This window comes from Notamacropus eugenii, chromosome 4, assembly GCF_028372415.1.
Source record: "Notamacropus eugenii isolate mMacEug1 chromosome 4, mMacEug1.pri_v2, whole genome shotgun sequence".
Taxonomy (NCBI): Eukaryota; Metazoa; Chordata; class Mammalia; order Diprotodontia; family Macropodidae; genus Notamacropus; species Notamacropus eugenii.
In genome coordinates this window covers 119,386,115-119,413,610 of record NC_092875.1, presented here as the reverse complement: position 1 = coordinate 119,413,610, position 27,496 = coordinate 119,386,115, and the positions used below count along the sequence as shown (strand labels likewise).

The 27,496-nt window shown below is 42.1% G+C and overlaps 1 protein-coding gene across 12 annotated transcripts in view; it reads right to left on the bottom strand.

The window, feature by feature from the left end:
- The window catches only part of MTSS1 (MTSS I-BAR domain containing 1), a 228,650-nt gene extending 203,989 nt beyond the window's left edge, over positions 1 to 24,661 (bottom strand). For 6 of the 12 annotated variants that reach the window (XM_072603106.1, XM_072603110.1, XM_072603117.1 and 3 more), the window contains exon 1: positions 23,952 to 24,661. In XM_072603106.1, coding sequence (XP_072459207.1) covers positions 23,952 to 24,023 — 72 coding nt within the window. In that variant the 5' untranslated portion in view covers positions 24,024 to 24,661. The remainder of the gene's footprint in view (positions 1 to 23,951) is intronic. The other 6 variants (XM_072603104.1, XM_072603112.1, XM_072603108.1 and 3 more) reach the window with 1 other exon arrangement.
- Between the last annotated feature and the right edge of the window lie 2,835 nt (positions 24,662 to 27,496).

Sequence of the window (27,496 nt, the reverse complement as noted above, 5' to 3'; positions counted from 1 at the left end):
CAACCATGATATTTTCCCTTTTCTTCTTCATCCTTCTTCCAGTTACCCAAGCTCACAACCTAGATGTCATCCTTATCTTTGACTCCTCCATGTCTCATTCTCCTGTGCAGGCAGTGGTCAAGTCCTGTGGTTTCTACCGTAACAGCTCTTGTTAACAGCCCTTTTCTCCTCTGACATGGCCACTACTCTGGTTCAGGCCCTTACTACCTTACATCTGGATTATTCCAACAGCCTGATGGTTGGTATCTCTACCTCAAGGTTCTTCCCACTCCAATACATCTCCCATTCAGCTGTCAGATTAACCTTCCTAAAACACCAATCAGACCACATTACCTCCTTATTCAATAAACTCTAGTGGGCTGGCCAAGTTGTTCAAATGCTAAAAGTACATTTGCCCAAAAGATTATTTTACAGAGAACTCACACAAGGCAAGAGCTCACATGGAGGTCGAAAGAAATAATACAAGGACATTCTCATGGTCTCTCTGAAGAATCTTGGAATCAACTGTAAGACATGAAAAGTGCTGGCACAGGACTGCCCAGCATGGCATGGCCACATCAAAGAAGGAAGGCACTGTACTCTATGATCAAAGGAGAACTGCAGTAACTCAAAAGAAATGTGAGATACACAAGTTTAGAGACATCTCCACTCCAAATGTTCATATTTGTTTCCAACCTGCAGTAGAGCATTCTGAGCATGTACTGGTTTGATCAGCCACAGTCGGACACACTGTACCTTGACCCTGACACAGTTATGTCATTTTGATGTTCTTCAAGAACGAAGGACAACAACCATTACACCTCCAGAATCAACTCGTGTGAGTGTGTGTGTATGTTTGACTTTCAAAGGCAATGATAACTTGTTCCTTCTGCCACCATCTTTCCAGTCTTCTTACATCATATTACAAAACACACACACACACACACACACATCTATAATATCATGCCACTGGCTTGCCTTGCTGTTCCTTGAATGCAGCATTCCACCTCTTAGCATTTTCCCTGGCTGTCCTGCCTGCCTAGAATGCCCTCCCACCTCATCTCTACCTCATAACTTCCCTGACTTCCTCCTAATCTCCCCTCAAGTCCCTTTTCTACAAGACTTTTTCAATCCTCAGTCCTACTGAATGCTTTCCTTCTGATATTACCCCAAATTTATCTTACTTGTATATGGTTGTTTGCACACTGTCTCCATTATTAGCCCATGAGCTCTTGATATCAGGGACTGCCTTTTGCCTTTTTTTGTATCACCAGTGTTTAATGGGCTTGGCATACAGTAGGTGCTTAATAAATGCTAGCTGACTTGACTACTAGTATTTTTAAAGGTTCAAAGAATGAGAAGTTTCTCCTAGAGAATGAGCAGGTGACCCAAGACAGAGACCTACTGTAATCTACTCCCTCCATGTCTGCAGTCACTGGAAGGAATGCCATCAGATCTCCAGAGGGTCTATCATCACCCTGTCACTGACTTGCTATACAAGTCAGGGGGGGGGGGGTTGTAATCAGCTAGTGACTGAGTGTCCCCACCCTATCTTTTAGCATAAAAAACAGCTTGTGAAAGACTTCTGAAATCCTGAAATGAAAGGAATGATGTAATCCCACCTATCATTAGTAGCATTCCTGGCCTTTCATTCTCCCACCATAACCCATTAATTAGACTTGTCCATCAATGTGATAGTGACCCTGGAAGCAACCTCCAAATAAAGGAGGATTTAGTAAACAAAATATGCTTTAGTCTCTTCTACCCTCAAACAGTCTTCAATTTGTGACTCCTAACAACTTAGTCTTTAAAAAAAAAAAAGATGAAGAATTAACACAGGTGCAGTAGATAGACTACCAGCCCTAGAGACAGGAGACTGGCCTCAGTCACTTATGAGCTGTGTGACCCTGGGCAAGTCACTCCATTTGCCTCAGTTTCCTCATCTGCCAAATGAGCTGGAGAAGGACATGTCAAACCTCCCTAGTACCTTTACCAAGAGTCAGACGGGACTAACTGACAAAATGATAAGGACAACAGTACTGATAAAGTGCTTTAGTGTCTGCAAAGTGCTGTACAAATACTATTCCATTTGATCCTCATAACCCTGGCAAGTAAGTGCTATTTTTATCTCCATTTTACAGATGAGAAAACTGAGGCAGAGAGCGCCAGCATGACTTGCCCACTGTCACACAGCCAGGAAGTCTCCAAGACTCAGGTCTCTTCCCTGTGTTAATGATTTTCCATTTATCCTGTATATAGCTCGCTTCGTGTATATTTGTTCTCATGTTGTCTCCCCAGTTAGACTGCCCCTGGAGGGCAGGGGCTTTCCTTTGCCTCTTTTTGTATCCCTGCAGCTTAGCAAGGCACTTGGCATATAGAAGATGCTTAATAAATATTTAACAATTGATTGATTGAGTGGTCCTCCTGATTCCAGGCCTCTTTGGAGCTTATAGTCTCGTCCTTTTCTCTAACATGGTTAGTTTTCATGCTCCATCCATCATTTGGCAAGGAACTGACAATGTGAAAAAATACACAAAAAAGAAGAGATGTTTTAATCATGCCCGGTTAGGAGTCTAGAAAAACAAAGAGCAGCATGGATTCCATGACATTATCTCATCTGATTTTAAAGCCTGGTCAGTTTTCCCCTAAATATGCAGATGTCCCTCCGCCAGGTGATAACAGATGAAACAGGGAGGCCAGGTTTCCAAGGAGGCTCAACAAGCATCAGAATACCTGCCTTGTCCCATCCCCTTCAGGGGCAGCTTCTTGAAGCACATGCCCCACTTTCCAAATCCGTACTCAATTTCAAATTTCTTCTCCTCAACCTCTTCCAAGGTTCTCCCTCACAGTCCTATCTTGGGCTTCTTATCATCTACATGTGTGTTGTGGGCCTGGATTTTACCATTACAACTCCCTCTTACCATCAGGCCAAATTCCTTCATTAACAAACTCATTTTCTTGGCCCACAATTCCTGGCATGAATCAAGCACGGCATTCCTGGTCTGACCTGGCATGACCCACGATTCTCTTCAGTTCCAAGGAAATGAAACATCCCCAGGATCACAATTCTAGAATCACAGATTTTGAGTTGGAAGAGAATTCAGAGGTCGGTCTGGTCTAACTCCCTCAAGATGGAGGGGGTCAGTCTGGTCTAACATCCCTAAAGATGAGCGAAGTAAGGTCCAGGGAAGGACAGGTGGTGAGGCAGGTCCTCTGATTCCCCATCTACATCATGCCTCCTTCTTCAAGCCTGCATCCCTAACACATCAGCCATGCAACTGTTGAGCAATACAAGTCACTCCCACCCCATAACATTCAAGGATTCCTCCAAACCACCTCATTAAGGATGTGGCTTTCTTTTTAGAGGGAGCTAAGAAAAAGATTAAACCTTCAGGGACTGTCTCATTTAACATTTAATCATCCACATTTGTTTACACCTTTACACTCAAGAGGAGCGTCAACTAGGACAGGGTTTCTCAAACAGCTCCACAGACAACTTCCTAGGAGTTCGCAAGTAGAGTTGTGGGGGTTAGGGGTGGTGAAGAGGGGGATAGACAGACATAATGAGAAAAAAAGAAAAAGAGAGAGAGAAAGAAGGGGGGAGGGAGAGAGAGGGGAGAGAGATTGAGATAGATTGAGACAGAGGCAGAGGCAGACAGAAAAAATTCTTGAAGTTTTCCTTGTTTAAAAGAGATAGCACAGACAGAGTTGGGTTCATAGTCAAGAAAATCTGGGTTCACTAATTAATAATAATAATAATAGCTTAGCATACTACTCACTACCCGGATGACCTCAGGCAATTTGCTTCCCCTCTCCCGACCCTAATTTCTTTACCTGTAAAATGAAAAGAGTGGACTAGATGACCTGAGGTCTCTTTCCAGCTCTCCAATGTACTCCCCCACTCCATCCCACCATGAATCACTGGTCACAGTGGCTATTTTATTGCTGATTGCTTAATATGTATCATTAAACCTTTACTGCTTAATCAAGGCCCCACATTTTTCTTTTAATATCATAATTCTTAAAACCTACTAGGTCTTTTTTAGCCTAATTCCTAATACCAATGCTCTCATGCTGTCTGACATCACCCAAGCCATTCATTCCCAGTACTTAACAATCTCATTCTGGAGACAAAGTTATTTTTAAATGATTTCACAACTGAGGGCTCAGAAGAAATCTCTCTGTCCATATATTTTAAAAAGCTCAGATTTCATCAATCTTCCCTCATCCCAAAGCTTGGGATCCCCCTTTGCCTAATTTTACTTAATCCTGGCTCATAAACTCTGAGGGAGAGGGGGAGGACGATGGGTGGGATATCTCAAAATAATAATAAAATAGGAAAGTATTGGGAAAGTAAGATTGGGGGGGGACATTTATGAGGGTTATCATAATACTTCTGTCTCCTATGAGGTGCCTTCTCAGCCACAGTAAAAACTAATGGCATACCTTCTAATTATAAGTGGCAGAATTAAGAATCCATAGCATGTTTAATCTTGGATGTCCTGAGTCATCTCAATTTATGACTGTATCTTAACTTTGCATGGCACCTTCTAATCAAAGAAATCCAAGTTTTCTTAAGTATTAAACCATTACGACGAGAGACACTATCTACTTCCAGAGAAAGAACTGATAAATAGAAATACATACACAATAATTTTACATACTATGTGTGTGTAAATATATAGCTATAGAAACACACACATACCTATTTGTGTCTAATAGTAGCCATGGGGGAAAGGGGAAGAGGAGGGAAGAAAAAAAGAAATTGACATAATAACTTTATTATATATTTAAAAGGACTAACAAGTTGTACATAATAGATTTGTAGTTTCATATGTAATCATCTTTTTATTGTACTATGTTATGCAAATTCTTGCTCTATTCCATAAATTAAAAATAAATTTTTTTGAAGTATTAAACCATCACAGAATTGGAAAGGATCTTGATGACCATCTAATCCAGTCCCCATCTGAACAAGAATTCCCCCATTCAACACAGTAGCCAAGATTTATACACTGCTTTAAGGTTTGCAAAGCACTATTACATACATTGTCTTATTTGATCTTCACAGCCCTACGAGGTAAGTACTATAATATTATCCCTATTATACAGAAGGCAAGTTACTTTGCCCCAGGTCACAAGTTAGTAATGGAGGCAGATTTGAACTCAGATTTCTAACTCCATACCCAGGGCTTTCACCACTGTGTTACCTGAATACATCAACTAGCCATCTCACCTTTGGTTGAAGATCTGCATTGGGAGGGAATTGTATGAACCCCTCAAGACAGTCCACTCTACTTTGGGACAACCCAGTTATTAGTGAGTTTCACCCTACAGGAAACCTAAATTTGCCTTTTTGCAATTTCTACCTGTTGCCAGAAGGGTATGATGTGGTAGAAGAAAAGGACAAGTGATGGACTGCTCCACCGGGGTCTAGACAATGTCAAGAGATCTAAATAAAGGCCTCTGAAACACTGAGTAGACCCCAGTAGGGTCTACAGGGAGACTGGACAAGGGCTGCCCAAGATGAAATGGGAATGGGAATCCCTAAAGAGAATACCCAAATCCTCCCCGCCCTGCCCATGACATCCCAGTTCCATCAAAGTAAATGTAAGTAGCAAGCATTTTTCAAGTAATTCAATTCAATAAGCATTTATTAAGTACCTACTGTATAAACAGTATCTTTTACCAGAAGCCAGAGATACAAACATTAAAAAGCCACTCCCTGCCCCCAAAGACTTTACAATCGGGGGTTAAGGAATAAGATAGATAGGTAAATAAATAAGTATACTAGGAAATCATGTGATTGGGACAAGGAGAGCTCCAAAATATTTTAGTAAAATGTGGAAAGGGAGAGAAAGGTTTCCTCAACCTCTCACAAAGCCCTCCAGTCTTTAAACCTATGTGGAAAGGCCACAGCCCTGGAGTTGCCAGACTTAAGATAGGAAAAGTCAGGAATTAATTTGATGGCCACCTTAAAATACATATGAAGGAAGAAAGGGAAGGGCAATGACTAGTTACTCTCTGTGTCCTGGGAAAACCATGCAAGAACAAAGAGGTTTAAATTAAAACAGAACTATCTACGTTTAACTTAAAGACCTTCTGGACTGTCAAGGTGCTAACAGGAAAATGGTTTTCTGAACACTATACTGTCTCCATTCTAGAAATAGTTTAGAAAAGAGGCCTCCACCTGGTCAGGACGGGTTACTTGTTTACTTGCCTAAACTCAGGAGGGTGAACCTGATGATCAGAGGCCTCTGTCGGCCCAGGAATTCTTCAAGGTCCATCTTTTTCAAGAAATCTTTCTTGATGCCTAGAGAGGGAAGACCAGACGTTTCTCCCTCAAGTACATATACACACACATACAAACCTATATTTCTTTTAGGACTAAAGTGTAACAGAATTACAGATTTGGACTGGAAGGGGTCTCAGAAATCGTTGAGTCCATGCCCACAGAGGTTTGTCCAAGGTCCCGCATGTGGCAAGCCAGTCCCCTGACACCAAATCAGCACTCTTTCTATTGTATCACAATGTTAAAGGCTCATTTCCTCCTCCACAACGTTTCTGTTTCTTCTCCACTGAATCATTTCCCCATGTGCCTTCAGAACTACTCAAGATTAACCTTTTCCATTTTAAAGATCAGGCCATGCTGGCTCCAGGCACATCTACTACTCAGTTCATCCACTTGCCCAAACATTGGACCTAAACGCAAAAATAATAGGTCCTCTTTATTTAGAACTCACAGCGCATAAAAAACTCAACTATGTGGTTTCATCTGATCCTCAAGATAACCCATTCGAGGCAATAACATAAAAGCTAACACTTCTGTACCTTTTTAAAGGTTTGCAAAGCACTTTAAAAATATATTCTCATTTTATCCTCACAACCACCTTAGGAAGTAGATGTTATTACTATCTCCAGTTTATGGGTGAAGAAACTGAAGTAAACAGGGGCTCAGGATCACACAGCAGGGAGGGAGGAAGAAAGGATGGAGAGAAGGGGGAAGGAAGAGGGAAAGAAAGGGAAGGGAAGTGAAGGGAAATGAAAGGTTAGAGAAGGGGAGGGGCTAAGAGGAAGGGAGAGAGGGAGAAGAAGGAAGGATTTATTAAGTATCTACTACACTCCAGGCACTGTGCTAAGCACTTTACAAATATGGCCTCATTTGATCTTCACAATAACCATGGAAAGTAGGTGCTATTATTATCTCATTATACAGTTGAGGAAACTGAAACACACAGGTGAAGTGACTTGACTTGCCCAAGGTCATACAGCTAAATAACTGCCTGAAGCAGGATCTGAACTTGTCTTCTCGACTTCAGATCCAGTGTTCAATCCATGGCATCACCAATTATTCAACACACTTTTATTACATGCCTACTATGTGCCAAGTACTTTACTGGGTACTGAGGACACAAAGAACAAAATGGAAATCCCTACCCTCGGGTCTGTACTGGTAAGAACCTCCTTTCATTAGGTTTAGCAAAATTACACAATTCTCCCAAGGTCCCAGAGCTAGTAAATGGCAGCCAGGCCTCTCCACTCAAGTCCTTTTGATCCAAATCCAATGTTCCTTCCACTACACGACGTGACATATGTTTCTATACAAATACTTGTATATTAATCATGTAAATGTTCCTTCACATATTTGCTTGCCCATTTTTGTGCCCATCCTTGTACCACCAATTAAGCTGTAAATGCCTCGCTCTGTCTTTTAAATTCCCCACAGACAACAAGCACTTCTAAGCACCTACTATGTGCCAGGCACGATGAAATGCAAAAGAAGGTCCCTGTTCACAAGCAGCTCACACTCTAGACCCTTTACCGTTTCATATCAACTAAATGATCAAAATTATAATCAATTATGATCAAAAATTATGATCAAAAACCAAAAATCTCTTATCAACAATTCCCCCCTTCCACTGCTTGGTACAATTTTTGTTGTTTCCGTTTTTTGTTGTTGGTTTTGTTGTTTTCGGTCATGTCTGACTCTATGACTCCCATCTGGCATTTTCTTGACAAAGATACTGCAGTGCTATGCCATGCCCTTCTCCAGCTCATTTCAGATGAGGAAACCAAAGTAAACCTGGTCAAGTGAACTGCCAGGGTCACACAGCTATGAACTGTCTGAAGCTAGATTAGAACTCAGGAAGATGAATCTTTGCCACCCAGAAAGAACAAATCCACCCATCATCCACACAGCTACGCTGAATGTGGTGAGCTCTCGTTACTGCGCTAACTCCCTATGCTATGAAACTGGTCTGGTGCTAATGCTGCCTCATTAGTGCGCCCTCACAGTTCTACACATTATCTTCTTCTAGGTCTTTTGAAGGATGCAATGCAATGTTTAATCTCAGCAGCACAATTCCTAGTGACGTTTTGTTCTTTCTGTTTATTAGAAAGGCTTCATATAGGATGACCTGCAGAGGTCCACGTTACCTGTGGTACATGGACTGACTAGCCACCGAAGAATTCCTGCTCACAGCATACTCCGTACTTAAGAATCCACTAAATCGCAGGGCCCTCCAAACTTGCCCCAAACAGTATTTCCCAAAGTGATATTAGTAATCTGCTTATTTTTATTTAACAATATTGGAATCTTTAGTGATTTCAATCAATCCATAAACGTTTATTACGTGCCTATTATGTACCAGGCACTGTGTAAAACCCTAAGGAAGAAAAAAAAAAAGAAATAGTTACATGAAACTTTATTATAGAATTAAAAGGCATAGCAAGTTGCACATAACAGATTTGTGGTTTAATGTGCAATCATCTTTTTTTCTATTCTACTGTGTTATGGAGATATTTGTTTTATTTCTTAAAAGTCCAGATTTATAGTTTAATGTGCAATCACTTTTTTCTATTCTACGCTATTATGGAAATATTTGTTTTATTTCTTAAAAATTCAAATTTGTAGTTTAATGTGCAATCATCTTTTTTTCTATTCTACTGTTATGGAAATGTTTGTTTCATTTAAGTTCAGAATAAAATAAAAGTTTTAAGAAATTTTTTTAAAAAGTCTAGTATCAGTCTTATCTTCCCACTTTTAAATGGATCCCACTCCCAAAGATCCTTATTCTCCAAGTTTTTTTATGCTCTGAGGTGGTCCTCAGTCTCCAGCAATGTCATTTTGACTACTTAATATTCTATTCAATTTAACAAGCACTTACTAAGTCACCTACAATATGTGGCACTATGCTATATCCAGAGGATAGAGGGGTAAAAATGATGCAGTCCCTGCTTTCTAGCAAGCCTACATTTTACTGGAAGAAATATGACAATTGTACTGATAAATATATTTCAAGGTGAGAGACACTTAAGGCTAGAAAGAGGTCCAAGCACTTTGGAAATGTTTGGGGAGAGAGGAAAAATTTTTCAATGGGAAACAGAGATGAGGTGGCAGCTGAGCTTTTCAGCAAGATAAGGATACCATGAATAAAGAGGGAGTGCATTCCAGGCAGGAGAGAAAGCCTACAAATGCATAAGGGCAAGAGGTGGTTTGCTGACTTGGGAAACAGCTAGTGGTCCTGACTGACTGCAACAAAGAGTGTGGCTGAGGGAATAATGTCAAATTAAGCAAGAAAAGTAAACAGGAGCCAGATGATAGAGTGCCTCAGATGCTAAAAATATCAGCGTCTTTGATCGTCTAGTCCCAAAGGCCAGCTCTTTTTATGTTAAATCCTTCCCATTGGGCTGTCACTCCCACTTTTTGTCATAAGGAATCATATCCTGCTCTACCCTTTGGCCAACTCAAAGTTAACTCAATGTTTAATAAACAGACACTTTAAAACAATGACTAGTCATTGAAATAAATTCAAAGACTTCCTTAATGACCTCTGCTCAGCTTCATTAAACAAGTGGGTGCTTGAACATAAAACTCAGATCTGCAGAAGAAATAATCCAGAGTATTCCTACAACCAAGATCCCCTCAGCATTCCTAGTCCCTCTCTCCCAACAAGAGGGGCTGGTATACTTTAACCACTGGTGCCTCTCTTCCTCCATCTTGACGAGTTAGAGGATTCATCAGACTAATTTGGGGATGGGAATCACACTCTGCTATCAGATATTTAGGAGAAGTTTGTCATTCTTCGAATTTCTCTCACTCATTGAGGTACATAGAATTTAATGTATATTTTACTGACCCTGACATAACTCTTTGAAAGTTTAAAAAATGTATGACACGCATTATTTCACTTGATTCTCACAACAACCCAGTAAGGTTGGTACTATAGGTATTATCCCCATTGTATGACTCGCCATGGTCCCAGGGCTAGGAAATACCAGAGGCAGGATTTGAACCAAGGCCTTCTTGAACTCAAGTCTAGTATTCTATATGTGGGAGGCTCCGAAGCAAAGGCATATTATAAGTAAAATACAGTACAGTATAAATAAAATAAAAATAGCAGATAAAAAGTATGCCCAAAGATATACCTACTCTATCACTGTAATTGAAAGAAAAATACAAAAATAAAAAATGCTGATGGCTCTAATTCTAGTCTAGATTTATTGAGAATACCTATTACATAAAAGGCCCTACTATGACTCTGGGGAGCTAAAAGATGAGAGACATGGTTCCAGATGGCATTTGCAAGCTGTGAAACTCTAGTCAAGTCCCTTTATCACTCTGAGTCTCCAATTAACTCCTCATATATAAATCAGTCCACAAACATTTATTAAGTACTTACTATATGCCTGGCACTGAACTAAGGTGCTAGAGAAAAACAAAAACCAGTAATAAGGGCTTGAAGTAGAAGCAGAGCAACAGGAATGTGTAAGAAAGAGTGTATAGGAGAGAGGTTAGGAAGGAAGAAAATCACATGTTTTGCCAAAAGATTGGACATGTGGAATGCATGGGAGTGCTACCTAGGATAACATCATAGTTTTGAGCTTGGGTGACTTGGAGGATAGATGTACACTTACTCAACAGTAAGAAGAAAGTTCAGAAGAGGGGGTAGGTTGGAGGCAGGGGGTGCAGATGACGAGTTCTGTTTTGGACATATTGAATTTGAAATGTCTAAAAAGGCAGTTGGTGAAATAAGAGGATCACAGAAGACAGTCATGGGCTGGATATAGATACAGTACACAAAGATAACTGAACCCAGAGGAGCTCATAAGATCATTAAGTGATACAGTACAGGGAGAAATGAGAAGGAAGAGGACCCAGGACAGAGTCTTAGGGGAACACTCTTGGTTAGTGAACATGACTTAGACGAAGAACCAGTGAAGGAGTAGTCAGCCACATAGGAGGACAGAACCAGGAAAAAGCGGTGTCAAGAAAACCTAGTGAGAACGAAGTTATCCAGAAGGAGAAGGCAATCAACGGTGCCCAAGAGAAGTCTACTAGACTTGGCAGTTGAGATAGATGGAAGTTTGGGGAAAAACAGTGGGAATGAGGTGGGAAGCCAGACTGCAGAGGGTTTAAAAGAAGTGTGAGGAGAGATCTGGTGGTAATTCATTTAGACAGGCTTTCTCAAGATCCTTAGCTGAGAAGAGCATGAGATAAAAGATGATAGTTTGAGGGGATGGCAAGATGAAGGGAGAGTTTTTTAAGGATAGTGGAGAAATAGGAGTATCTGGAGGCAATAGGAAGGAGCCAGCAGATAAGGTGCTATTAAAGGATTTGAGAAAAAGATGACACTAGGGACAATCTTGTGGAAAACAGAGGAGGAACGATGTAAAGGGGTTGGCCTTAGCAAGAAGAAGGGCCCCTTCTTCAAATCAGACCAGAACGAAGGAGGAAATGCCTAAATGATAGCAGATGAGGAGGAGACAAAAAGAGGGAGTTCTTGGCACATAGCCTCAAATTTCTGGTAGTGAGGGAGAGCTAATTCTTTCACCGCCTACCTCACAGAACTGTTTTAAGGAAAGCCCTTTAGAAACCTCAGAGATATTTAAATTAGATTTATTTGATATTATTTATTTATCATTTTTATTTGTTTTATTTATCATTACTTTTAATCATTTATTATTTTTATTTTATTATTATCTTTACTACTATTTACATAGGAATTCTACTGCTAAGGAGCTCATAACTGAGGCAGTGTGGTACAGTAAAAAGGGGCCCTAATACCTGGGTTCAAATCACATCTCGAAGCTTATTACCAGCGTGACCTTGGACAAAGCATTTGCCATCCTCAGACCTCAGTTTCTTTATCTGTAAAATGGGAGGGGGACAGCTGAACTAGATAACCTCTAAGGTCCTGTCTACCTCTAGCATTATGATAAGGGGAAGTAAGATATGCATTCAAATAACTATAAAACAAGGTGGAATAAAATGTATTCTAAGAGAGATCCAAACAAAGTTAAATGGGAGTTTAAAAGGGAAAAATATCCTTTCTTGTTTAGAGAAAGGATGAAGGTAGAAAGGAAGATTTTTGTATAAGATATACTATTTGACCTAGACTTTGGCAGACAGGTTCTCAGCCAGCCACATTGGGGGTCTTCTAGACAGAGAAAAGAGAGCAGATTAATCTATAAAGGAAAATGCCAAACATACTTAAATAACAAAAATTAGCCCAGTTTAGCTGGAATATATTGACAAGTATGAGAAGGGTAAGTATAATAGATAATTTTGTTAAAAGATATGTTGGTACTAGAACATAGAGGGCCTTGAATGGCAAAGTAATGAATATGAACTTGGCAATGAAAAACCACTGAAGGGAGAAACATGATCAAGTAGGGAGGATGATCACTTCCTGTGCATCAGGAAAGAGACTGGCCATACAGAGACCATCTATCTTTAATACACTAAGTCCGATAAGAGCTCTGAACTCGGGTAGCCAAGGAGGAAACAGAGATAATAATATATTTTAAAAGATCAAATAAAAATTATATATTTAAAACTCGCAGTTTCATGTTCAATCATCTTTTTTATTAATCATTATTTCTGTTGTAGATATGTTTGTTTTATTCCATAAATTAAAATAAATTTTTCAAAAGAAAGAGAGAAGGGTGGTCATTAAGCTGCACAGAGCCTTTGCCCCTAAAACCACTTGTTCCATGATAAGCTTGAAAACAAGTTTATCAATGCCCTGTTACATCATCACATTTACTTCCTTTGAACAGACAGAAATAGAGTTTGCAAATAGAGAAAAGCAAATGCAAATAAACCCTGGCTACAGGTAAATGTTGCACTGAGCCTAGGGAGGATTTATCCAGCTGGGAAAACGTAGAACTTTTTCATTTCCTAGCTTCTACATTACAAGTTCTAAAAATAATGCTATCTTATTCAGGGAGGGGGCTGTTTTAATTGTGTCAATGGCAATTTTTTTTCATTTTATTTTAAGATCAGAACTCTCTCCCTCCTACCTCCCCTCCCCCAACCCTAACACCATGAAAGCAAGAAACACAAAACTCCTTTTACAAATATGTATCATCAAGCAAAACAAATTCCCCCAACTGGCCGTGTCCAAAGACAAAAGTCAGTTTGCACTCTGAGTCCATCAGCTCTGTTTCAGGAGGTGGAGAGCACGTCACATCTTGAGTCCTCTGGAACTATGTCTTTTGGTCACTGGGTTGATCAGAATTCCTAAGTCTTTCCAAGTTGGTTTTACAATATGGTTGTTATAGCGATGATAACATTGGCAGCAAGGTTAGTAATTAAACATTGTCCTCACAGAATCTAGCTAAAACACAAAGAATTGAGTGTAGTCTAAAGGAGGGTAGATGGTAAACTAAGACTATCACAGCCAGACACCCTACCCACTTCTGATAGAGAGAGACAGAGAGAGAGAGAGAGACAGACAGAGAGAGAGACAGAGACAGACAGAGAGACAGAGAGAGAGCCAGATTACTAAAGTCCTGTCCTATGAGGCAGAAAGAAAAGAATACTTGGAGAAAGAATGCAATCCTGTTCCAACTCAGCAATCCCCAGCTGTTTGATAAAGGTGATCCTAATCTACCTAATACTTGTTTAAAGTGCTTTCCAAATTCAGAGATAGAAAGCATGATTCAAAAGGCACTCAATTGATTTTTCACTCACCAAGAGAAAAGAGAGAGAAAGGAGTGGAAAAGCACTTAGAAAATCTACCCCAAGAACACAGATGCCAAGTTTCAATACAGGAAGAATTCTTTTTTTTTTTTTTTGGCAATATCATCTAAGAGCACAGGTCTCTAATCGACCTTCTGACTCAACTACAACCATTGGGATTCTGTCGAAATTAAATACAGAAAGCTCTTTTTTTTTCAGTGTTCTAGGTCTGGACACAAAGTTCAAGGTAAAGCAATCAGTTCTCTTTATAATCATGTGAACTTTGGGTGAATTTCCTTAATTCACATAATTTGAAGTGAGAGAAAAGCAGGCTATTAGAGCTACAAAGGGTACCAACGTATTCACCAGGAATATTTGCACTACTTTTCTCAAAAAAAAAAGAAAAGAAAAGAAAAGAAATCTTCCCTCAGGTAGAAAAAAAAAGAAAACTATTCTCTGAAGGTACCTTATCTAGTCTCTCTGCAACTCCAGAGATACATGGAAAAGAACCATGAGTGGGAGAAGCAGGGATCTTGGAGACTGTCAGAGACCTTGGCAAAAATGTGGTTTTCATGGGGTGACAGATCTGGGAATCACCTCCAATGCTCCACTGTCACCTAATCCTTCTCTCCTCTGCTCCTCCCAAAACTACACAAGGTTCTTCAAAGTACACCCCCATCCCTTTAAGAATTCTGTAATTGGCACTACTGGCTTGAACTCTGATCCTTCCCTCTCTCCACACACTTAATTCTATACTATCAAACTGATCAATATCTGCCCATCCTATCTATTCCTACTGTAACCAGTGTAGCACCAGCCTTTGGTTAAAGCTTCCTTCCCAACCATCCTTCCCAGCTACTTGTATAACTTTCCCAAAGTCTTAACTCCTAAAGAGAATTCTCTGTAGTTTTCATTTTCAGTCGGGTCAGATTCTTTGTGATCCCATTTAGGGTTTTCCTGGCAAAAATACTGACGTGGTTTGCCATTTCCTTCTCCAGTATATCTGACAGACTGAGGCAAACAGGGTTAAGGGACTTGCCCATGGTCACACAGCTAGGAAGTGTCTAAGGCCAGATTTGAACTCAGGAAGACTTGACTCCCGGTCCAGTACTCTACCCACTGTACTAATACCCACCAAGGAGAAATTCCTGATCCCAGTCTCGTCATCCCTGTCCTGATCCAAATGACCTTTGTAATCTTCTCCCTCTTGGCTCCCAGTCTGTATCATGACTTTGCTCACAATACCCACCACTTGTGTCTAGAATGATCCTTTCACAGTCGTCAGTCTGTTAAAATGGTCCTAACACTAGAGAATGCTGAGAAAAAGAGGACATCAGGGCCTCTCCTAACAACAACACCTCTTTGGCAGAGAGTTAAGAAAGAGATATTCTTCAGAGAATTACTATGTGCTTATAGGAAATTTTTATGCTACATATGTACTTGAAACACTGAATGGTCTCAAGCTAAATTGTGAGCACAGATTTAGAAATGAAAGGGACTTCATCTAGGTCAATGCTTTCATTTAACAGATGAGGAAACCAAGGCATGGAGAGGGTAAGTAATTTGTCCAAGTGATTTGTCACATGGAATGAAGTGAAAATGTCGTGTGGCAAACCCAGGGCTTCTAACTCCAAATCCCAGATTCTCTCCATTGGACCAATCTGCCCTATCAATCAAACAACTGGCTCCCTTAATGCCCTGCATTTGCCCTGTTGTCTCTACATTAGCAGAGACAATTAGCTATTTAATACAGTTTTATCAGCATTACAGTCTGCCCACCTAAAGTTAAACTGCTTAACTCTTCAATCATCTCCCATTAGAAAAAACTAAATAACTCATTCTTAATACTAGGAAAGAGCTGGGCTATAGTAAGATTTGGGTTTGAGCCCCAGCTCTGCTAGTGACTGACAGCGTAACCTTGGTCAAGTCATTATCTCTCTGAGCTTTGATTTATTCATCTGTAAAAGGAGAGTGATAATATTTGACTATCTACACGAGTTTGTTGCGAAGCTCAAGTACATTAATGGACGTCCAGTAACTTGTAAACTAGTACGGAGAACTCTGCAAATGCTTCAAAGGTGATCAGAGGCACCTCTGCTTTGCTAAGCTAGGACATAATAATAAAAATAAATAAATGTACATAATAACTTTATTACATATTTTAAAGGAAGAGCAAGTTGTACATAATAGATTTACATTTCATTTTTTATTGTTATGGAAATGCTTGTTTTATTTAATAAATAAAAATGTTTAAAAATAAAATAAAAATGAATAAATAAATGTTAACTATTATTATTAATGTACCTTACTAGGAGTTGAGTATGATGCAAAGAAAAACAGGATGCAATCTTTGCCATTAGAGTAAACAGTTGGTGGTGGTAAAGCATGCAAACTGGCTAGCTTACAGGTTTGTTATGAGGAAAGCAGCTTGTAAACCGACAATCACTTCAGAAGAGGAAATGAAATCCAAAAGACAGAACACCGGTTCTGGAGTCAAAGCACCTGCGTTCAAATCCCACCACTGATGCTACCCTTGATGGCCTTGAGCATACCATATAACCTCTCACATTCCTCATCTGTCAACTGAAAGGAATGGCCTCAGATAGCCTCTAAGGTACATTCCAGTTCTAGATCTATGATGATAAAATCAAGAAATTAAACTAGATGGCTTCCAAGGCTGCTTAAGGAAATTAAGGGGTTCAATTAAGCTCTAAATCTACAATAATCCCAAATATGTTATTATTACTAAATAAAAAGACAAAGTACAAATGAGAGAAATAATCAACCAACAAGCTTTTTTTGAAAGGAGGAACAACTGGGGTTGAGTGACTTTCCCAGGGTCGTGCAGTTGGTGAGCGTCTGAGGTAGGATTTGAGCTCGGGTCCTCCTGACTGGAGGACCTGTGACCTAACAAATGCTCCACTTGGCTGCCCCACCTCTCCTGCCCTAACAAACATTTATTCATCCTCACAATAATCCTGCTAGGTAGATTCTATTATTATAATCCACATTTTGCAGGTGAAGAAAAGGAGGCAAACTGAGGTTAAAAGACTTGCCCAGGGTCACACAGCTAGGAAGTATCTGAAGCATAATTTGAATTCAGATCATCCTGACTCCAGGCCCAGCATTCTATCCACTTGTACCATCTACGTGACTCTTGATAAATGAAGGACAAAATCTGTACCTTCAAGGTGATTATATTCTAACTGGTGAGATAACTGGCACACACATATAAGTTCATACAGCAAATAAATAGAAATAAATACAAGTTAGTTTTGAGAGGAAAGGCATGAGCAGGTGAAAGGATAAAAAAAGAATGGTTTCTGATAGAAAAGAGGTTCTCAACCTGGAGTCCATTAATTTATTTGGGGGGGGTGGTCCATTTTTAATATATAATTCAAAATTATAAAATAATTCAAATATATATTTTAATGTAGCTATTTTAATAAAATTGGTTTCTTTTGTAATCCTATGTTATTTTATTTTAGGCATTTAAAAGCATTATTCAAACTGCCAAAGAGGTCTGAGGCACCAAAAAATTAAAATTAGAAAACAAAATAGTTTAAGAACTCTCGCTATATATAGATGGTACTTGAGCTAAGTCTTTGAGGAGATGCCTAAGAGTAGTAATGAAAGGTCTATTTGATCAGAGGAAAGAAAAATCAGTCATACGGGTATAATTCAAAAAGACTTCATCGGAGCTGCCTGACAGCTTAGTAATAGTTAATAATCTGTTTCTGAACGTATGACCAAGGCGTATTGATAGAGAGATGCTCCTTCCAAGGCTTTACCACACCAAAGATGGCATAGATCTCACAAACATAAATCCTAAACCACTTTAAAGCTACCAAAACACATGCTCTTTAACCATAAACCCCTCCCTCGATTCCCTGCTATTAGTTTTATGGCCTTCTGCCTTCACTCCCTTCCTCCCCCACTGACCAAACCTTAGGAAGCTGTAAAAGTCTGGTCAAACACCCACCATTTGCTATGTGAAACACCAACATCAGGTATGGTATCAATGATTTACAAGTTTGTCCTTCAGAGTGACTGATCTATTTTACATGGGCTAGACAACCTTACAAAAAAACTCTTGGGTTTTATTTGTCTTTTGCTTGTTTTCCTTTTTTTTTTTTTTTTGAGTGACAAATTCAAGAAAAGATTTGTTGTTGTTGTTAAAAATTGGAAGAGAAAAAAAAAATCACACTGGATTTGTAGATAAAGTGCTGGACCTAAGAGTGAAGAAGATGTCAGTTCAAATTCAGCCTCTGCCACTCTGTAACCTTGGACAAGTCACTTAACCTCTGCCTCAGTTTCCACATCTGTAAAACAGATAATAACATCACCTACCTTGAAAGGTTACTGTGAAGGTCAAATGAGATAATATCTGTAAAGTGCTTAGTGCAGTAGGTACTATATAAATGTTTATCCTCTCCCATTCCCATTTCTTTTGGAAAGTGCTAGGAACAGGGTCTTGAGGGATATCTCCAGGGAATATAAACAATTCTCCCCATCCCACCATGTGATGAGAGAAATTGTCACAAGAGGCTGCCAGGAGTTTCAGAGAAGGTCCTTTACTAGTTCCCACTCCAGTAAGAATTTTAGGAAGGGGATGTTGGGGGAAGACAGAGCAACTGTAAGGAACTGAACAAGGAATTCTATCCTGCTCCCTGCAGGTACTCTGCTGGAAACTTGACACCCTCTCTAAAAGCCCAGGTGGTGTGGAGACTTTTAGGAAATACACGTACAACCCCACCTTAGTCATTTTATATAACTGCTAGGCACAATGCCCTAACCTTGTACAAAGTTCTCATTTCGACAGGACCGTTCCAGCTTCTGACAAAACATGCTATTTCTTGAGCAATGAGTATGATGAAAGCCTTTGATTTTGGTAAATCTTGTCCATCCTCCCACCCCCCATCTGTACCTTTTTTAAAAGGTAAATTAATAATTGAAAGAAGAAAAACATCAACAAGGTTAGCAACCTAGAGTTCAACTGAAAGATTACCCCTCCTTCTATATAACAGCTGCCTGAGCATTGCCAAATTCTTTACTGTCCCGGTTTACTAAAAACAAATGTGTTTGGTGTGTTCAGGCAATTTCTCACTTGGATTCTCACAACAATCCTGTGCAGCAGGTGTTGTTATTAACTTCATTTTACAGATGAGGAAACTAAGGCAGACAGACTTTAAGTAACTTCTCCAAGGTCATACAGCTAGTAATAATAATAAAAATAATAGCTAGCATTCACATAGTGCTTAAAGGTTTGCAAAGCACTTTACAAGTGTTATTTCATTTTCTCCTCACAACAACCCTATAGGGTAGGTGCTATTATTATCCCCATTTTACAGGTGAGGAAACTGAGGTAGACAGAGGTGAAGTGACTTGTCCAAGGTCATACAGTTAATAAATGTCTGGGGCCAGATTTGAATTCAGCTCTCCCCTATTCCAGGTCCAGAGTCCTATCCACTGCACCTCCTAACTGACTACAAAAGGAAGGGATTGGATTAGAAGATGCCTGCTCACGTCCATTTCAGCTCTAACACTCTATGTTCTAACACCTTGTGTTTTGAAGTTCCTTCGACTTCTAAATCCAGGATCCTAAGTCAGTCAAGGGCCTTCATGACAAATGTCTAGACTTCCACAGCACCTGCCATTCCTCTTTACTGTTTTCCTTGCCAACATCTGACACAGTGTCACAATCCACCTTTCCTTCTATCTCAGTCAACACGAGCCTGTCTACCTAGTCAACACTGGGGTGGCCCTACAAAGTATAGGGGATTGGGAGTCAAAAGACCTTCGTCAAATCAGAACCGAGAATGTTTACCAGGGAGAAGAGAAGCTAGGAAGGGAGATAAGATAGGAGGGAGAGAGAAGTGTCCTCAAGGGCTGTCACATGGGGAGGAGGGATTAGACTTTTCTTCTTCAGCCCCAAGGGGCAGAACCAGGAGCAATTAGTCAAAGTTGCTGAACCCAATTTAGGCTTCATGTCAGGCAAAACCCAGCAGTCATAGCTGTCACAAGTGGAAGAGGCTGCCTCCAGGGGTGCTGAGTTCCCCGGCCTTGGAGGTCTTCAAACTCGAGCCTGGAGACTTGTCCTGAATGTTGTTGGAGTGGAGATTCCTGTCTAATGATTACCCTGCTTTTCTCCTTTTCCCTTCTTTTTCCTCCTAGGATGTGTTTATAACACTTCAGATCCTCTCTCTCTTCTATTTAGCCTCTGAAGGACAAGGATTACACCCTAGAAGGGCAATAAAGATGATTTCCAACCCATTGTAGGACAAATGCAGTAACCTATCATTGTAATATGGCCTGATATAATTTTCAAAGAAAATTCCACTTTGGGAATTCCTTCTGTGTGGTGTCCTAAATGGCCAGCGGGGCCCCTTAAAACTCAAATTCTGTGAAATCCCAATTCTTCCATTTATTACATGTTACCTTGGACAAAGCATTTAAATCTCTCCGTGTCTCAGTTTCCTTCTTTGTCAAATGAGGTTGGCCTAGGTGATCACCTCTTAGCTCTGCATTCTATGAATATCTCACCTCTCCTCTCCTTTGAGCTCCACCATAAAAGACCATTTTAAGAACCAGAGGCATAATTTACACGGCATAGATCAAATGAGGTAATATCTGCAAAAAGTACTTGGTACACAGTAAGTATTAAATAAATGCTCACTTCTCTCCCCTTCCTAGAGTGGAGACTGATTTGTGTTTCTTCACATGACTATACAGCTGTCACTGAGCACAACAGGTAAGAAAAGAAAGCACAAAAAAGAAAATTGACATTTCATTCAAGCCAAAAGTACAACGTATATATGTTTCCTCATCAGTAAGGACTTAACTGAAATCTCAAAACAAAAATATGGGGGGGGGGTAATCTCTCTTGATCTGGTTCCTAAGTTTATCCAGTCTTGAATGAATGGAGAGTAGTAAGTAACCTTGGAATTATTCACTTCAATTCTCTAAAGAGGAAACTTACTCCCTTCCTGTGCTGTTAATGACATTGCCATACATTTTTTGGAGAGAAGGATGACATTATGGAAGGAACTGCTTAATGATTTTCTTTCCCTAAGTCTCTCCCAGGTCAAAAGGCACTCATAATTTTTTTCTTTAAAAAATAATGTATCTGTCCATGCTATAATAATGGGTTACTACATATGCCGGATGAAGGTGAATTGGAAACCATTTTTATTATTTTTCCAAGGGTGCAACACTTGTCCTTCAAAATCTAAACAGAAGGGGGATCAGAGGTGTTATAAACGCATGGTAGAAGGAAAAAAGAAAGGAAAAGCGGAAAAAAAATAACAAAGGTCATTAAACAGATTTCAAAAAATCAATTTCTTCCACCATTCTTTATGTAACATTAGTAAGTCCATAATCTGTACACTTTCAGAGTTTTATGCCATAGGGCTAAGAATCAGGAAATTTTCTTTTAAATTTCTATTTATTAGACTTTAATCCAAGTAGGAATCCTGGGGGAAGAGGGAATTTCAAAGAAAATACTCAGTGTTTCTGTATGCAAAGACCTCCTACAAAAAGAAAAAAACACACTTGGAAAAAGACATTCCCCCTTTCTTCCTCTTTCTAGTCCCCTCCAAATAAGAATATGAAATTTTGCTGAGTCCAAGGTACATTTACCTCAGACTTTCACTGTAACTTGCTTTTTAAATGCTGTACTGAGAGGGGGGAAAAAAGCATTATACAACTCTTCAAACTACGAAATTCAAAAGGGAAACAGTCCAGTGACCACAAACCGTAAATCTACAGCTGAAAGGGAATGAAATAGAGGATTCTTTATGTTCAACTGGAACCTTGCAGGAGCAAAGAATGGGACGTTAGCCCCCAGGAATGATCAACTTGAAGGATGCTCCAGGGGAGTAAACAGGGGAATGGCACACATCACCTAATGCTCAAACAGGATTACCCTCTAAGAAATTTTGGATGGGGACTGCTGAAAGGGAGGAACCAAGCCCTGATTCTGGATTAAAAAGAACAAAGACAGGAGAAAAACTCCAGATGTGAACACTCCCAGATTGTGGTGGGTTGGCTTGGGAGGATTCTAAAAACTACATAGACTGGAAACACCCATCCATCTATCTCTTCAAAAAGTAAAAATACAGTCTCTACCATCATGGATCTCAAAACCCTTTCCCAGTAATTAGAAAATCCCTCTGACTCAAATAAACATTTGGTTTGGCAACAGGGTGAGGTGGTTTGAGTTGAATATATGTGTATGTATGTATAAATGTGTCTCTGTGTGTATACATATTATGTCCATATACACATAAACACACATATTTCAAAGTGCAGCATGAATCAATCTCAATCTTAAAAAAAAATGTCCTCAACAGTTCCACATCTATAAAGGGCAAAAGAAGGTTGTGACGGTAGGGGTGGCTTTTGGCCATTCAAAGGACCAGCTCAGTGAAGTGGATGTGGAGTGAAGGGGCTGAGTTGGAATCTCAGCTCTTCCACTTACAACTTGTGTGACCTTGGACATGTCACTTAACTTCTAGGCCTAAACTGCCTAATCTATAAAATTAGGGATTAGGCTAAATGACCTCTGAAGTCCCTCCCAGCTCTTCTTATCAATGATTCTGCAATGAAAATAATTTCAAGCAAGCAGAGTCTCACTGCAGATCATATCTATGGAAACAAAAGTCCTCCTGCAAAGTCAGATTCCCAACAATTTGATTTGGGATTTTCCTTCTATAATGAAAAAGATGGAGGGAGGATGGTGAAAGATACCATAAGGGGGGGGGGGGGGAAGCACCCTTCTGGGGCGGTGTTGGAGGTGATGGCTTACGTGTGTTTTAAGGCTGGGGTGGCAGAGAATCTGTTGGAGCTGGGGGGCCCTTCCCGAAGTCCACCGAACTGAAGGGAGCCCCGGCCGAGCCTTTACTGCTCATTAGACAAAAGCTGATCTGGAGAAGGTAGGACAGCAGCAGACGAGGCATCCCCTAACACACCCACGCACACACAGAGCTTTCCAGATCTGCCTGCTCTCTTTAGCAGCCCTACTTTTCATTAAACACGACCCACCCAGAGCCGCGGAAGACCGCAGCCACAGAAGCAGCCCTACACGCAGATTTAAAACAATAATAATAAACAATAAAAATAACCCTCACCCCACCCACTCCGCCGTGAAGCATCCCCTTTCTCGGGAGGAGCGGAGCAGGGATCCCGGGCGAGCTAGTTCTTTTACGGGCTCTCCAAAGGTCGGGGGAGCCGTCCCTTCCATGAAAAAAAACTGTCCTTCAAATCCTTTTCATATACAAAGTAACCTTTAAAGTGGTTACATCAGAACGTTCGGAGTTTTTCATAAAAGAATGGGGCTGGGCGGGTTGGAGGCGCTTGCACGCCGACTAGAAAGGGGGAGCCCTTCTTTTCTTTTGGGGGGGCGTGGTGGGAGAGGGGAGAAGGCTATCGAAGGTGGCATTGGGAACTTTTGCACGACTCCCAAGGGGAAAGTGAGGGCAGGAATGCCCGCAGCGCACACGCACACACGGATTAATTACCCAGCTCATTTGCTCGCCTCCTAGAAAGAGCAAACGGCGAGCTCTTTTTCCTCCGTGCTCCCACAACTGTGCCGCCCTAGGGAATGACCTCCCCGGCGGTCCTCCCCCCGCGCCATCACCAGCTCTCATTCCTCCGGGATACAGCTTGGGTTGGCAGGTGACCGCCTGCCCCCCCCCCCCCCCCAGGAGTCAAGTGCCAGAATGCAAAGACAATAGGGAAACTTGGAGCTGGGGGAGCAAGCGCTGCCCCTGAGGTGGGGCGAGGGTGGCACGGGCGCAGTCCCGTCGGGACGAGGAAGGTGAGGAGCCATCCTTTTCCGTGGCACCCACGGCCCAGCAGGGGCAGCTTAAGAAGGGCTGCCGCTAATCCCTGCCCCGGGCTGGTGCAGGTGGGGACGGGGGAGGCTGGCAGGACCGGAGGAAGGCAGGGACGCGTTCCCCAGCGCGGGTGCGGAGCCGGGCCCCCGGGCCCCCGCCCCGGTCCGTACCTTCATGTCGCTGATGATGGTCTGGAAGAGCCCTCCCAGGGCGCTGCACTCCTTCTCGATCACAGCCTCCATTTTCCCAGCTCGGGCAGACGGACCGACGGGCAGCGGGAGCGCTTGGATTCCACGCCGCCTCCGGCTGCTCAGCTCGGCAGCCCTGGGGCGGGAAGGGGGCGGCTTCAAGCCTCGCAAAGTGATAGCCCCCAAAAAAAGAGGCGGGCGAGAAACCCCCGGGTGCCTGGAAGCCTCGGGCGAGGGAGGGGAAGGGGCAGCGGTCAGGGGTCTAAGAAGGATTCCGTAGAAACGAAAACCCCGCTCCTCACCAACGCTTATCCCTACACGCACCGTCTCAGGGCCCCTACCCTCAGACAGACCCGGAGATGGAGAATCAAGCGGCTGTTGTTCCCCACAAGGGCAGCGGCGAAGCCCATCTTGTGGCACCGGCAGCCAGCCTCTGACTCGGGGTCAGCTCCATTCAAAAAGGAGTACCGCGAATGCTTTAGAATAAGAGTAAGGCTGGATAGCCGCAAAGCGCCGCTGGCTTCAGGCACCGCGGCCCGGCTCGCCGGCTAGAAGCAGCCCCGAGGACCGCCGGCACTGCGCCGCAAACCCGCCCCCCGCAGCCGCTGCCCGAGCCCAGCTCCTGCCCCTTCGGCTCCCGCTCCAGCACTGGCTCGGGCTCGGCTCCGCCGCCTGCCAGACGTTCCGGGAGGCGCACGCGCGCGCTCCCGAGGCTCGCTGCCGAGCGGGGGGGGAAGGGGCCGGGGCCGAGCGCGGCCCGCCTGCCTGCTCGGGCGGGGTCTGGAGCGCCGGGCCCGGGAGGCGCGCGCGGGCTCCCCCTGCAGAGGAAGGGAGCGGCCCGCCCTCCCTCCGGTCGGGGCTGGGCCCGGTGGGGGTGCGGGGCACCTTTCCGACGTAGAACAGCGCTGTGCGCCGAGGGGGGCCCGGGGGGCGGGGATGGACACCCCCCTTTAACACAACAGCCTGGAAAACAAAAAAGCCTTGGGCTCCACCGCGTGTAAAATGCACCAGCTCCGGGAAGCTGCGCTGGGCAGCTGGGGAGCGTCATGACCGCAGCGCCAAGTCGTGACCGCCAAGTGTGTGCACGTGTGTGCGCACATGTATGTGCGTGCTGTGCACACGCGTGTGTGCGCAGCGCACTGTCATAGGAATAGTGTGTGTGTGAGTGCACTTCTGTGTGCGTGTTCATGGATGTGCATGCGCACCTGTAAATGCGTGCGCATATACACCTCATTACACAGGTGTGCATACGCATACGCGTGTGCCTGCATACACCTGCACACATATACACGTGTGTGCACACGCGTGCATATGTATCTGATGTGGGCTATTTTATACATGCGCATATGCATGTGTGTTATGAATGTGTGTGTGCACTGTATATGTATGCACATATAAAGCGTGTGCCTGCATACACCTGCACACATATACATGTGTGTGCATACTTGTGCATGTATCTGATAGGGTGGTTTTATGCATGTGTATATGCATGCGTGTTATGAACGTGTGTGCACTGTATATGTGCACACATATGTGAGTGAATATATAGAGACAGAAGGCAAAAGCTGCCTCCGATGGAGTTGCATCAATGCCCGGCAGATCCATTCATGTAACATTGCCACACAAATTGAGAGGACACTGAAGCCTCACCCTGCACGATTTCCCTGACTGTACCAAGAGGAGAAGAGGGCAGTCCAGAGTGCCTTGAGAACAGGAACTGCCCCATGCCTTTCTTCCTACCCCCAGTCTTAGTACAGTGACCAGCACAGAGGAGGCACTTGATACTGACTGATGTTAGAGAAAATAAGAGACATTTCTATAGCGCTCCATTAAGCTGTATAAAGCACTTTATAGAGATTATTTCATTTGATCCACTAAAACAACTGCACTGGATTTAGTCAGAGGACCGATGCTGTTGAAAGTCTAATTCTACTTATTACCTAATGCCCTTAGGCAAAGTTACAACTTCCCCAGGCCTCAGTTTACTTATCTGTAAAATAGGGTTGGTAGGGGAGGGCTGTACTCAATGACTTAGAGGTTCTTTCCAGGTCTAAAATGATGATTCACTTCAAGCCAACAAGCATTTCTTAAGTGCCTGTTGTATGCCAAGCATTGTCTTTTCCTGCCCACCTGAAGTTTATCTTCCACCCCACTTTAACTTTGCTCTAATTTTTAGGAAACTTTCCTTATAGCTAGACACTTACTGGATGTGTGACCCAGGGTAAGTCACTTAACCTCTGTCTGCCCTAGTTTTCTCAACTGTCAAGTGGGATAATAATAGCATGAAGTGATTTCTGTAAAGTGCTTACTATAGTGCTGGCATGTGATGCTAAGCACTTATCTATGTCTTTCCTCCAGCATAACACCCAGAACTGAACATGATACTCTAGATATGGTCTGACCAAGGCAGAAATTAGCAAAACTGTCCCTTCCGTATTTTCTCTATCCAGATGAAGCTCACCCTCTCTTAATTCTGTACAAGGCTGCTACCTCACTCTAGTGACAAACATTGATTGTTCAGTCCACTAAAAAAAAGTGAAAGGGAAGGGAATAAGGGAATAACCTCCTTTTGCCTTAGTTTCCTGTTCTGTAAAACGGGGATAGTAATAACTCCTTTCTCTCAGGGTTATTGTGAGGATCAAATAAAATAATAATTGTAAAGCACTGTGCTTTACATCCCCATGTTACATCCCCATGTAACATCCCCATGTTACAGTTGGGGAAACTAAGACAGAGATTAAGTGAGTTGTCCAGGATCACACAGTTAGTGTAAGTGACTGAGGCCAGGTTTGAACTCAGGTCTATTCTGACGTCAAGCCTAGGACTCTAACCACATGTGCCTCTAGAAACTCCAGAACTTCAAATGAATTGTTGTCAAACCATGCCTCTCCAAGAAGATCCTGGATTGATAGTTGTTTTAGATAAATGGTTTAGAGACTGAATGAGTGGATAATTGAATGAATGAGCATTTATTAATGATTTACTATGTGCTGAGCACCGATTTGTGTTATGCATTTGCAAATGATTGTTGATGGATACTTTCAAACATAACTCTTCTCTCCACCAGACCTGAATCCCACCTAAACCACAGCACCAGATTAGAGGTAGTTGAGAAGCATCTTGACAATGAATAGAGGGGATATGGAGTGTAGACAGCCTGGGCTCAAATCTTGCCTCAAAACATCAGGCTTCATAAACCTCAACAAGTGATTTTATCTCTCTGATCAACCGTCATTTTGTTGTTTTGTGTTTTTCCAGTTGTGTCCAACTCTTTATGATCCTTGTTCGGGGTTTTCTTTTCGAAGATACTGGAGTGGATGACCATTTTTTTCTCCAGTTCATTTGGCAGATGAGGAAACTGGGGCAAATCCAGTTAAGTGACTTGCCCAGGGTCACACAACTAGTAAGTGTCTGAGGTGGGATTTGAACTCAGCAAGATGAATCTGATTCCAGGTCCATCGCTCTATTCACTGCACCATCTAGCTGCCCCACCTCTCAGTGCCCACCCCTCCACCACCCAGCAACAA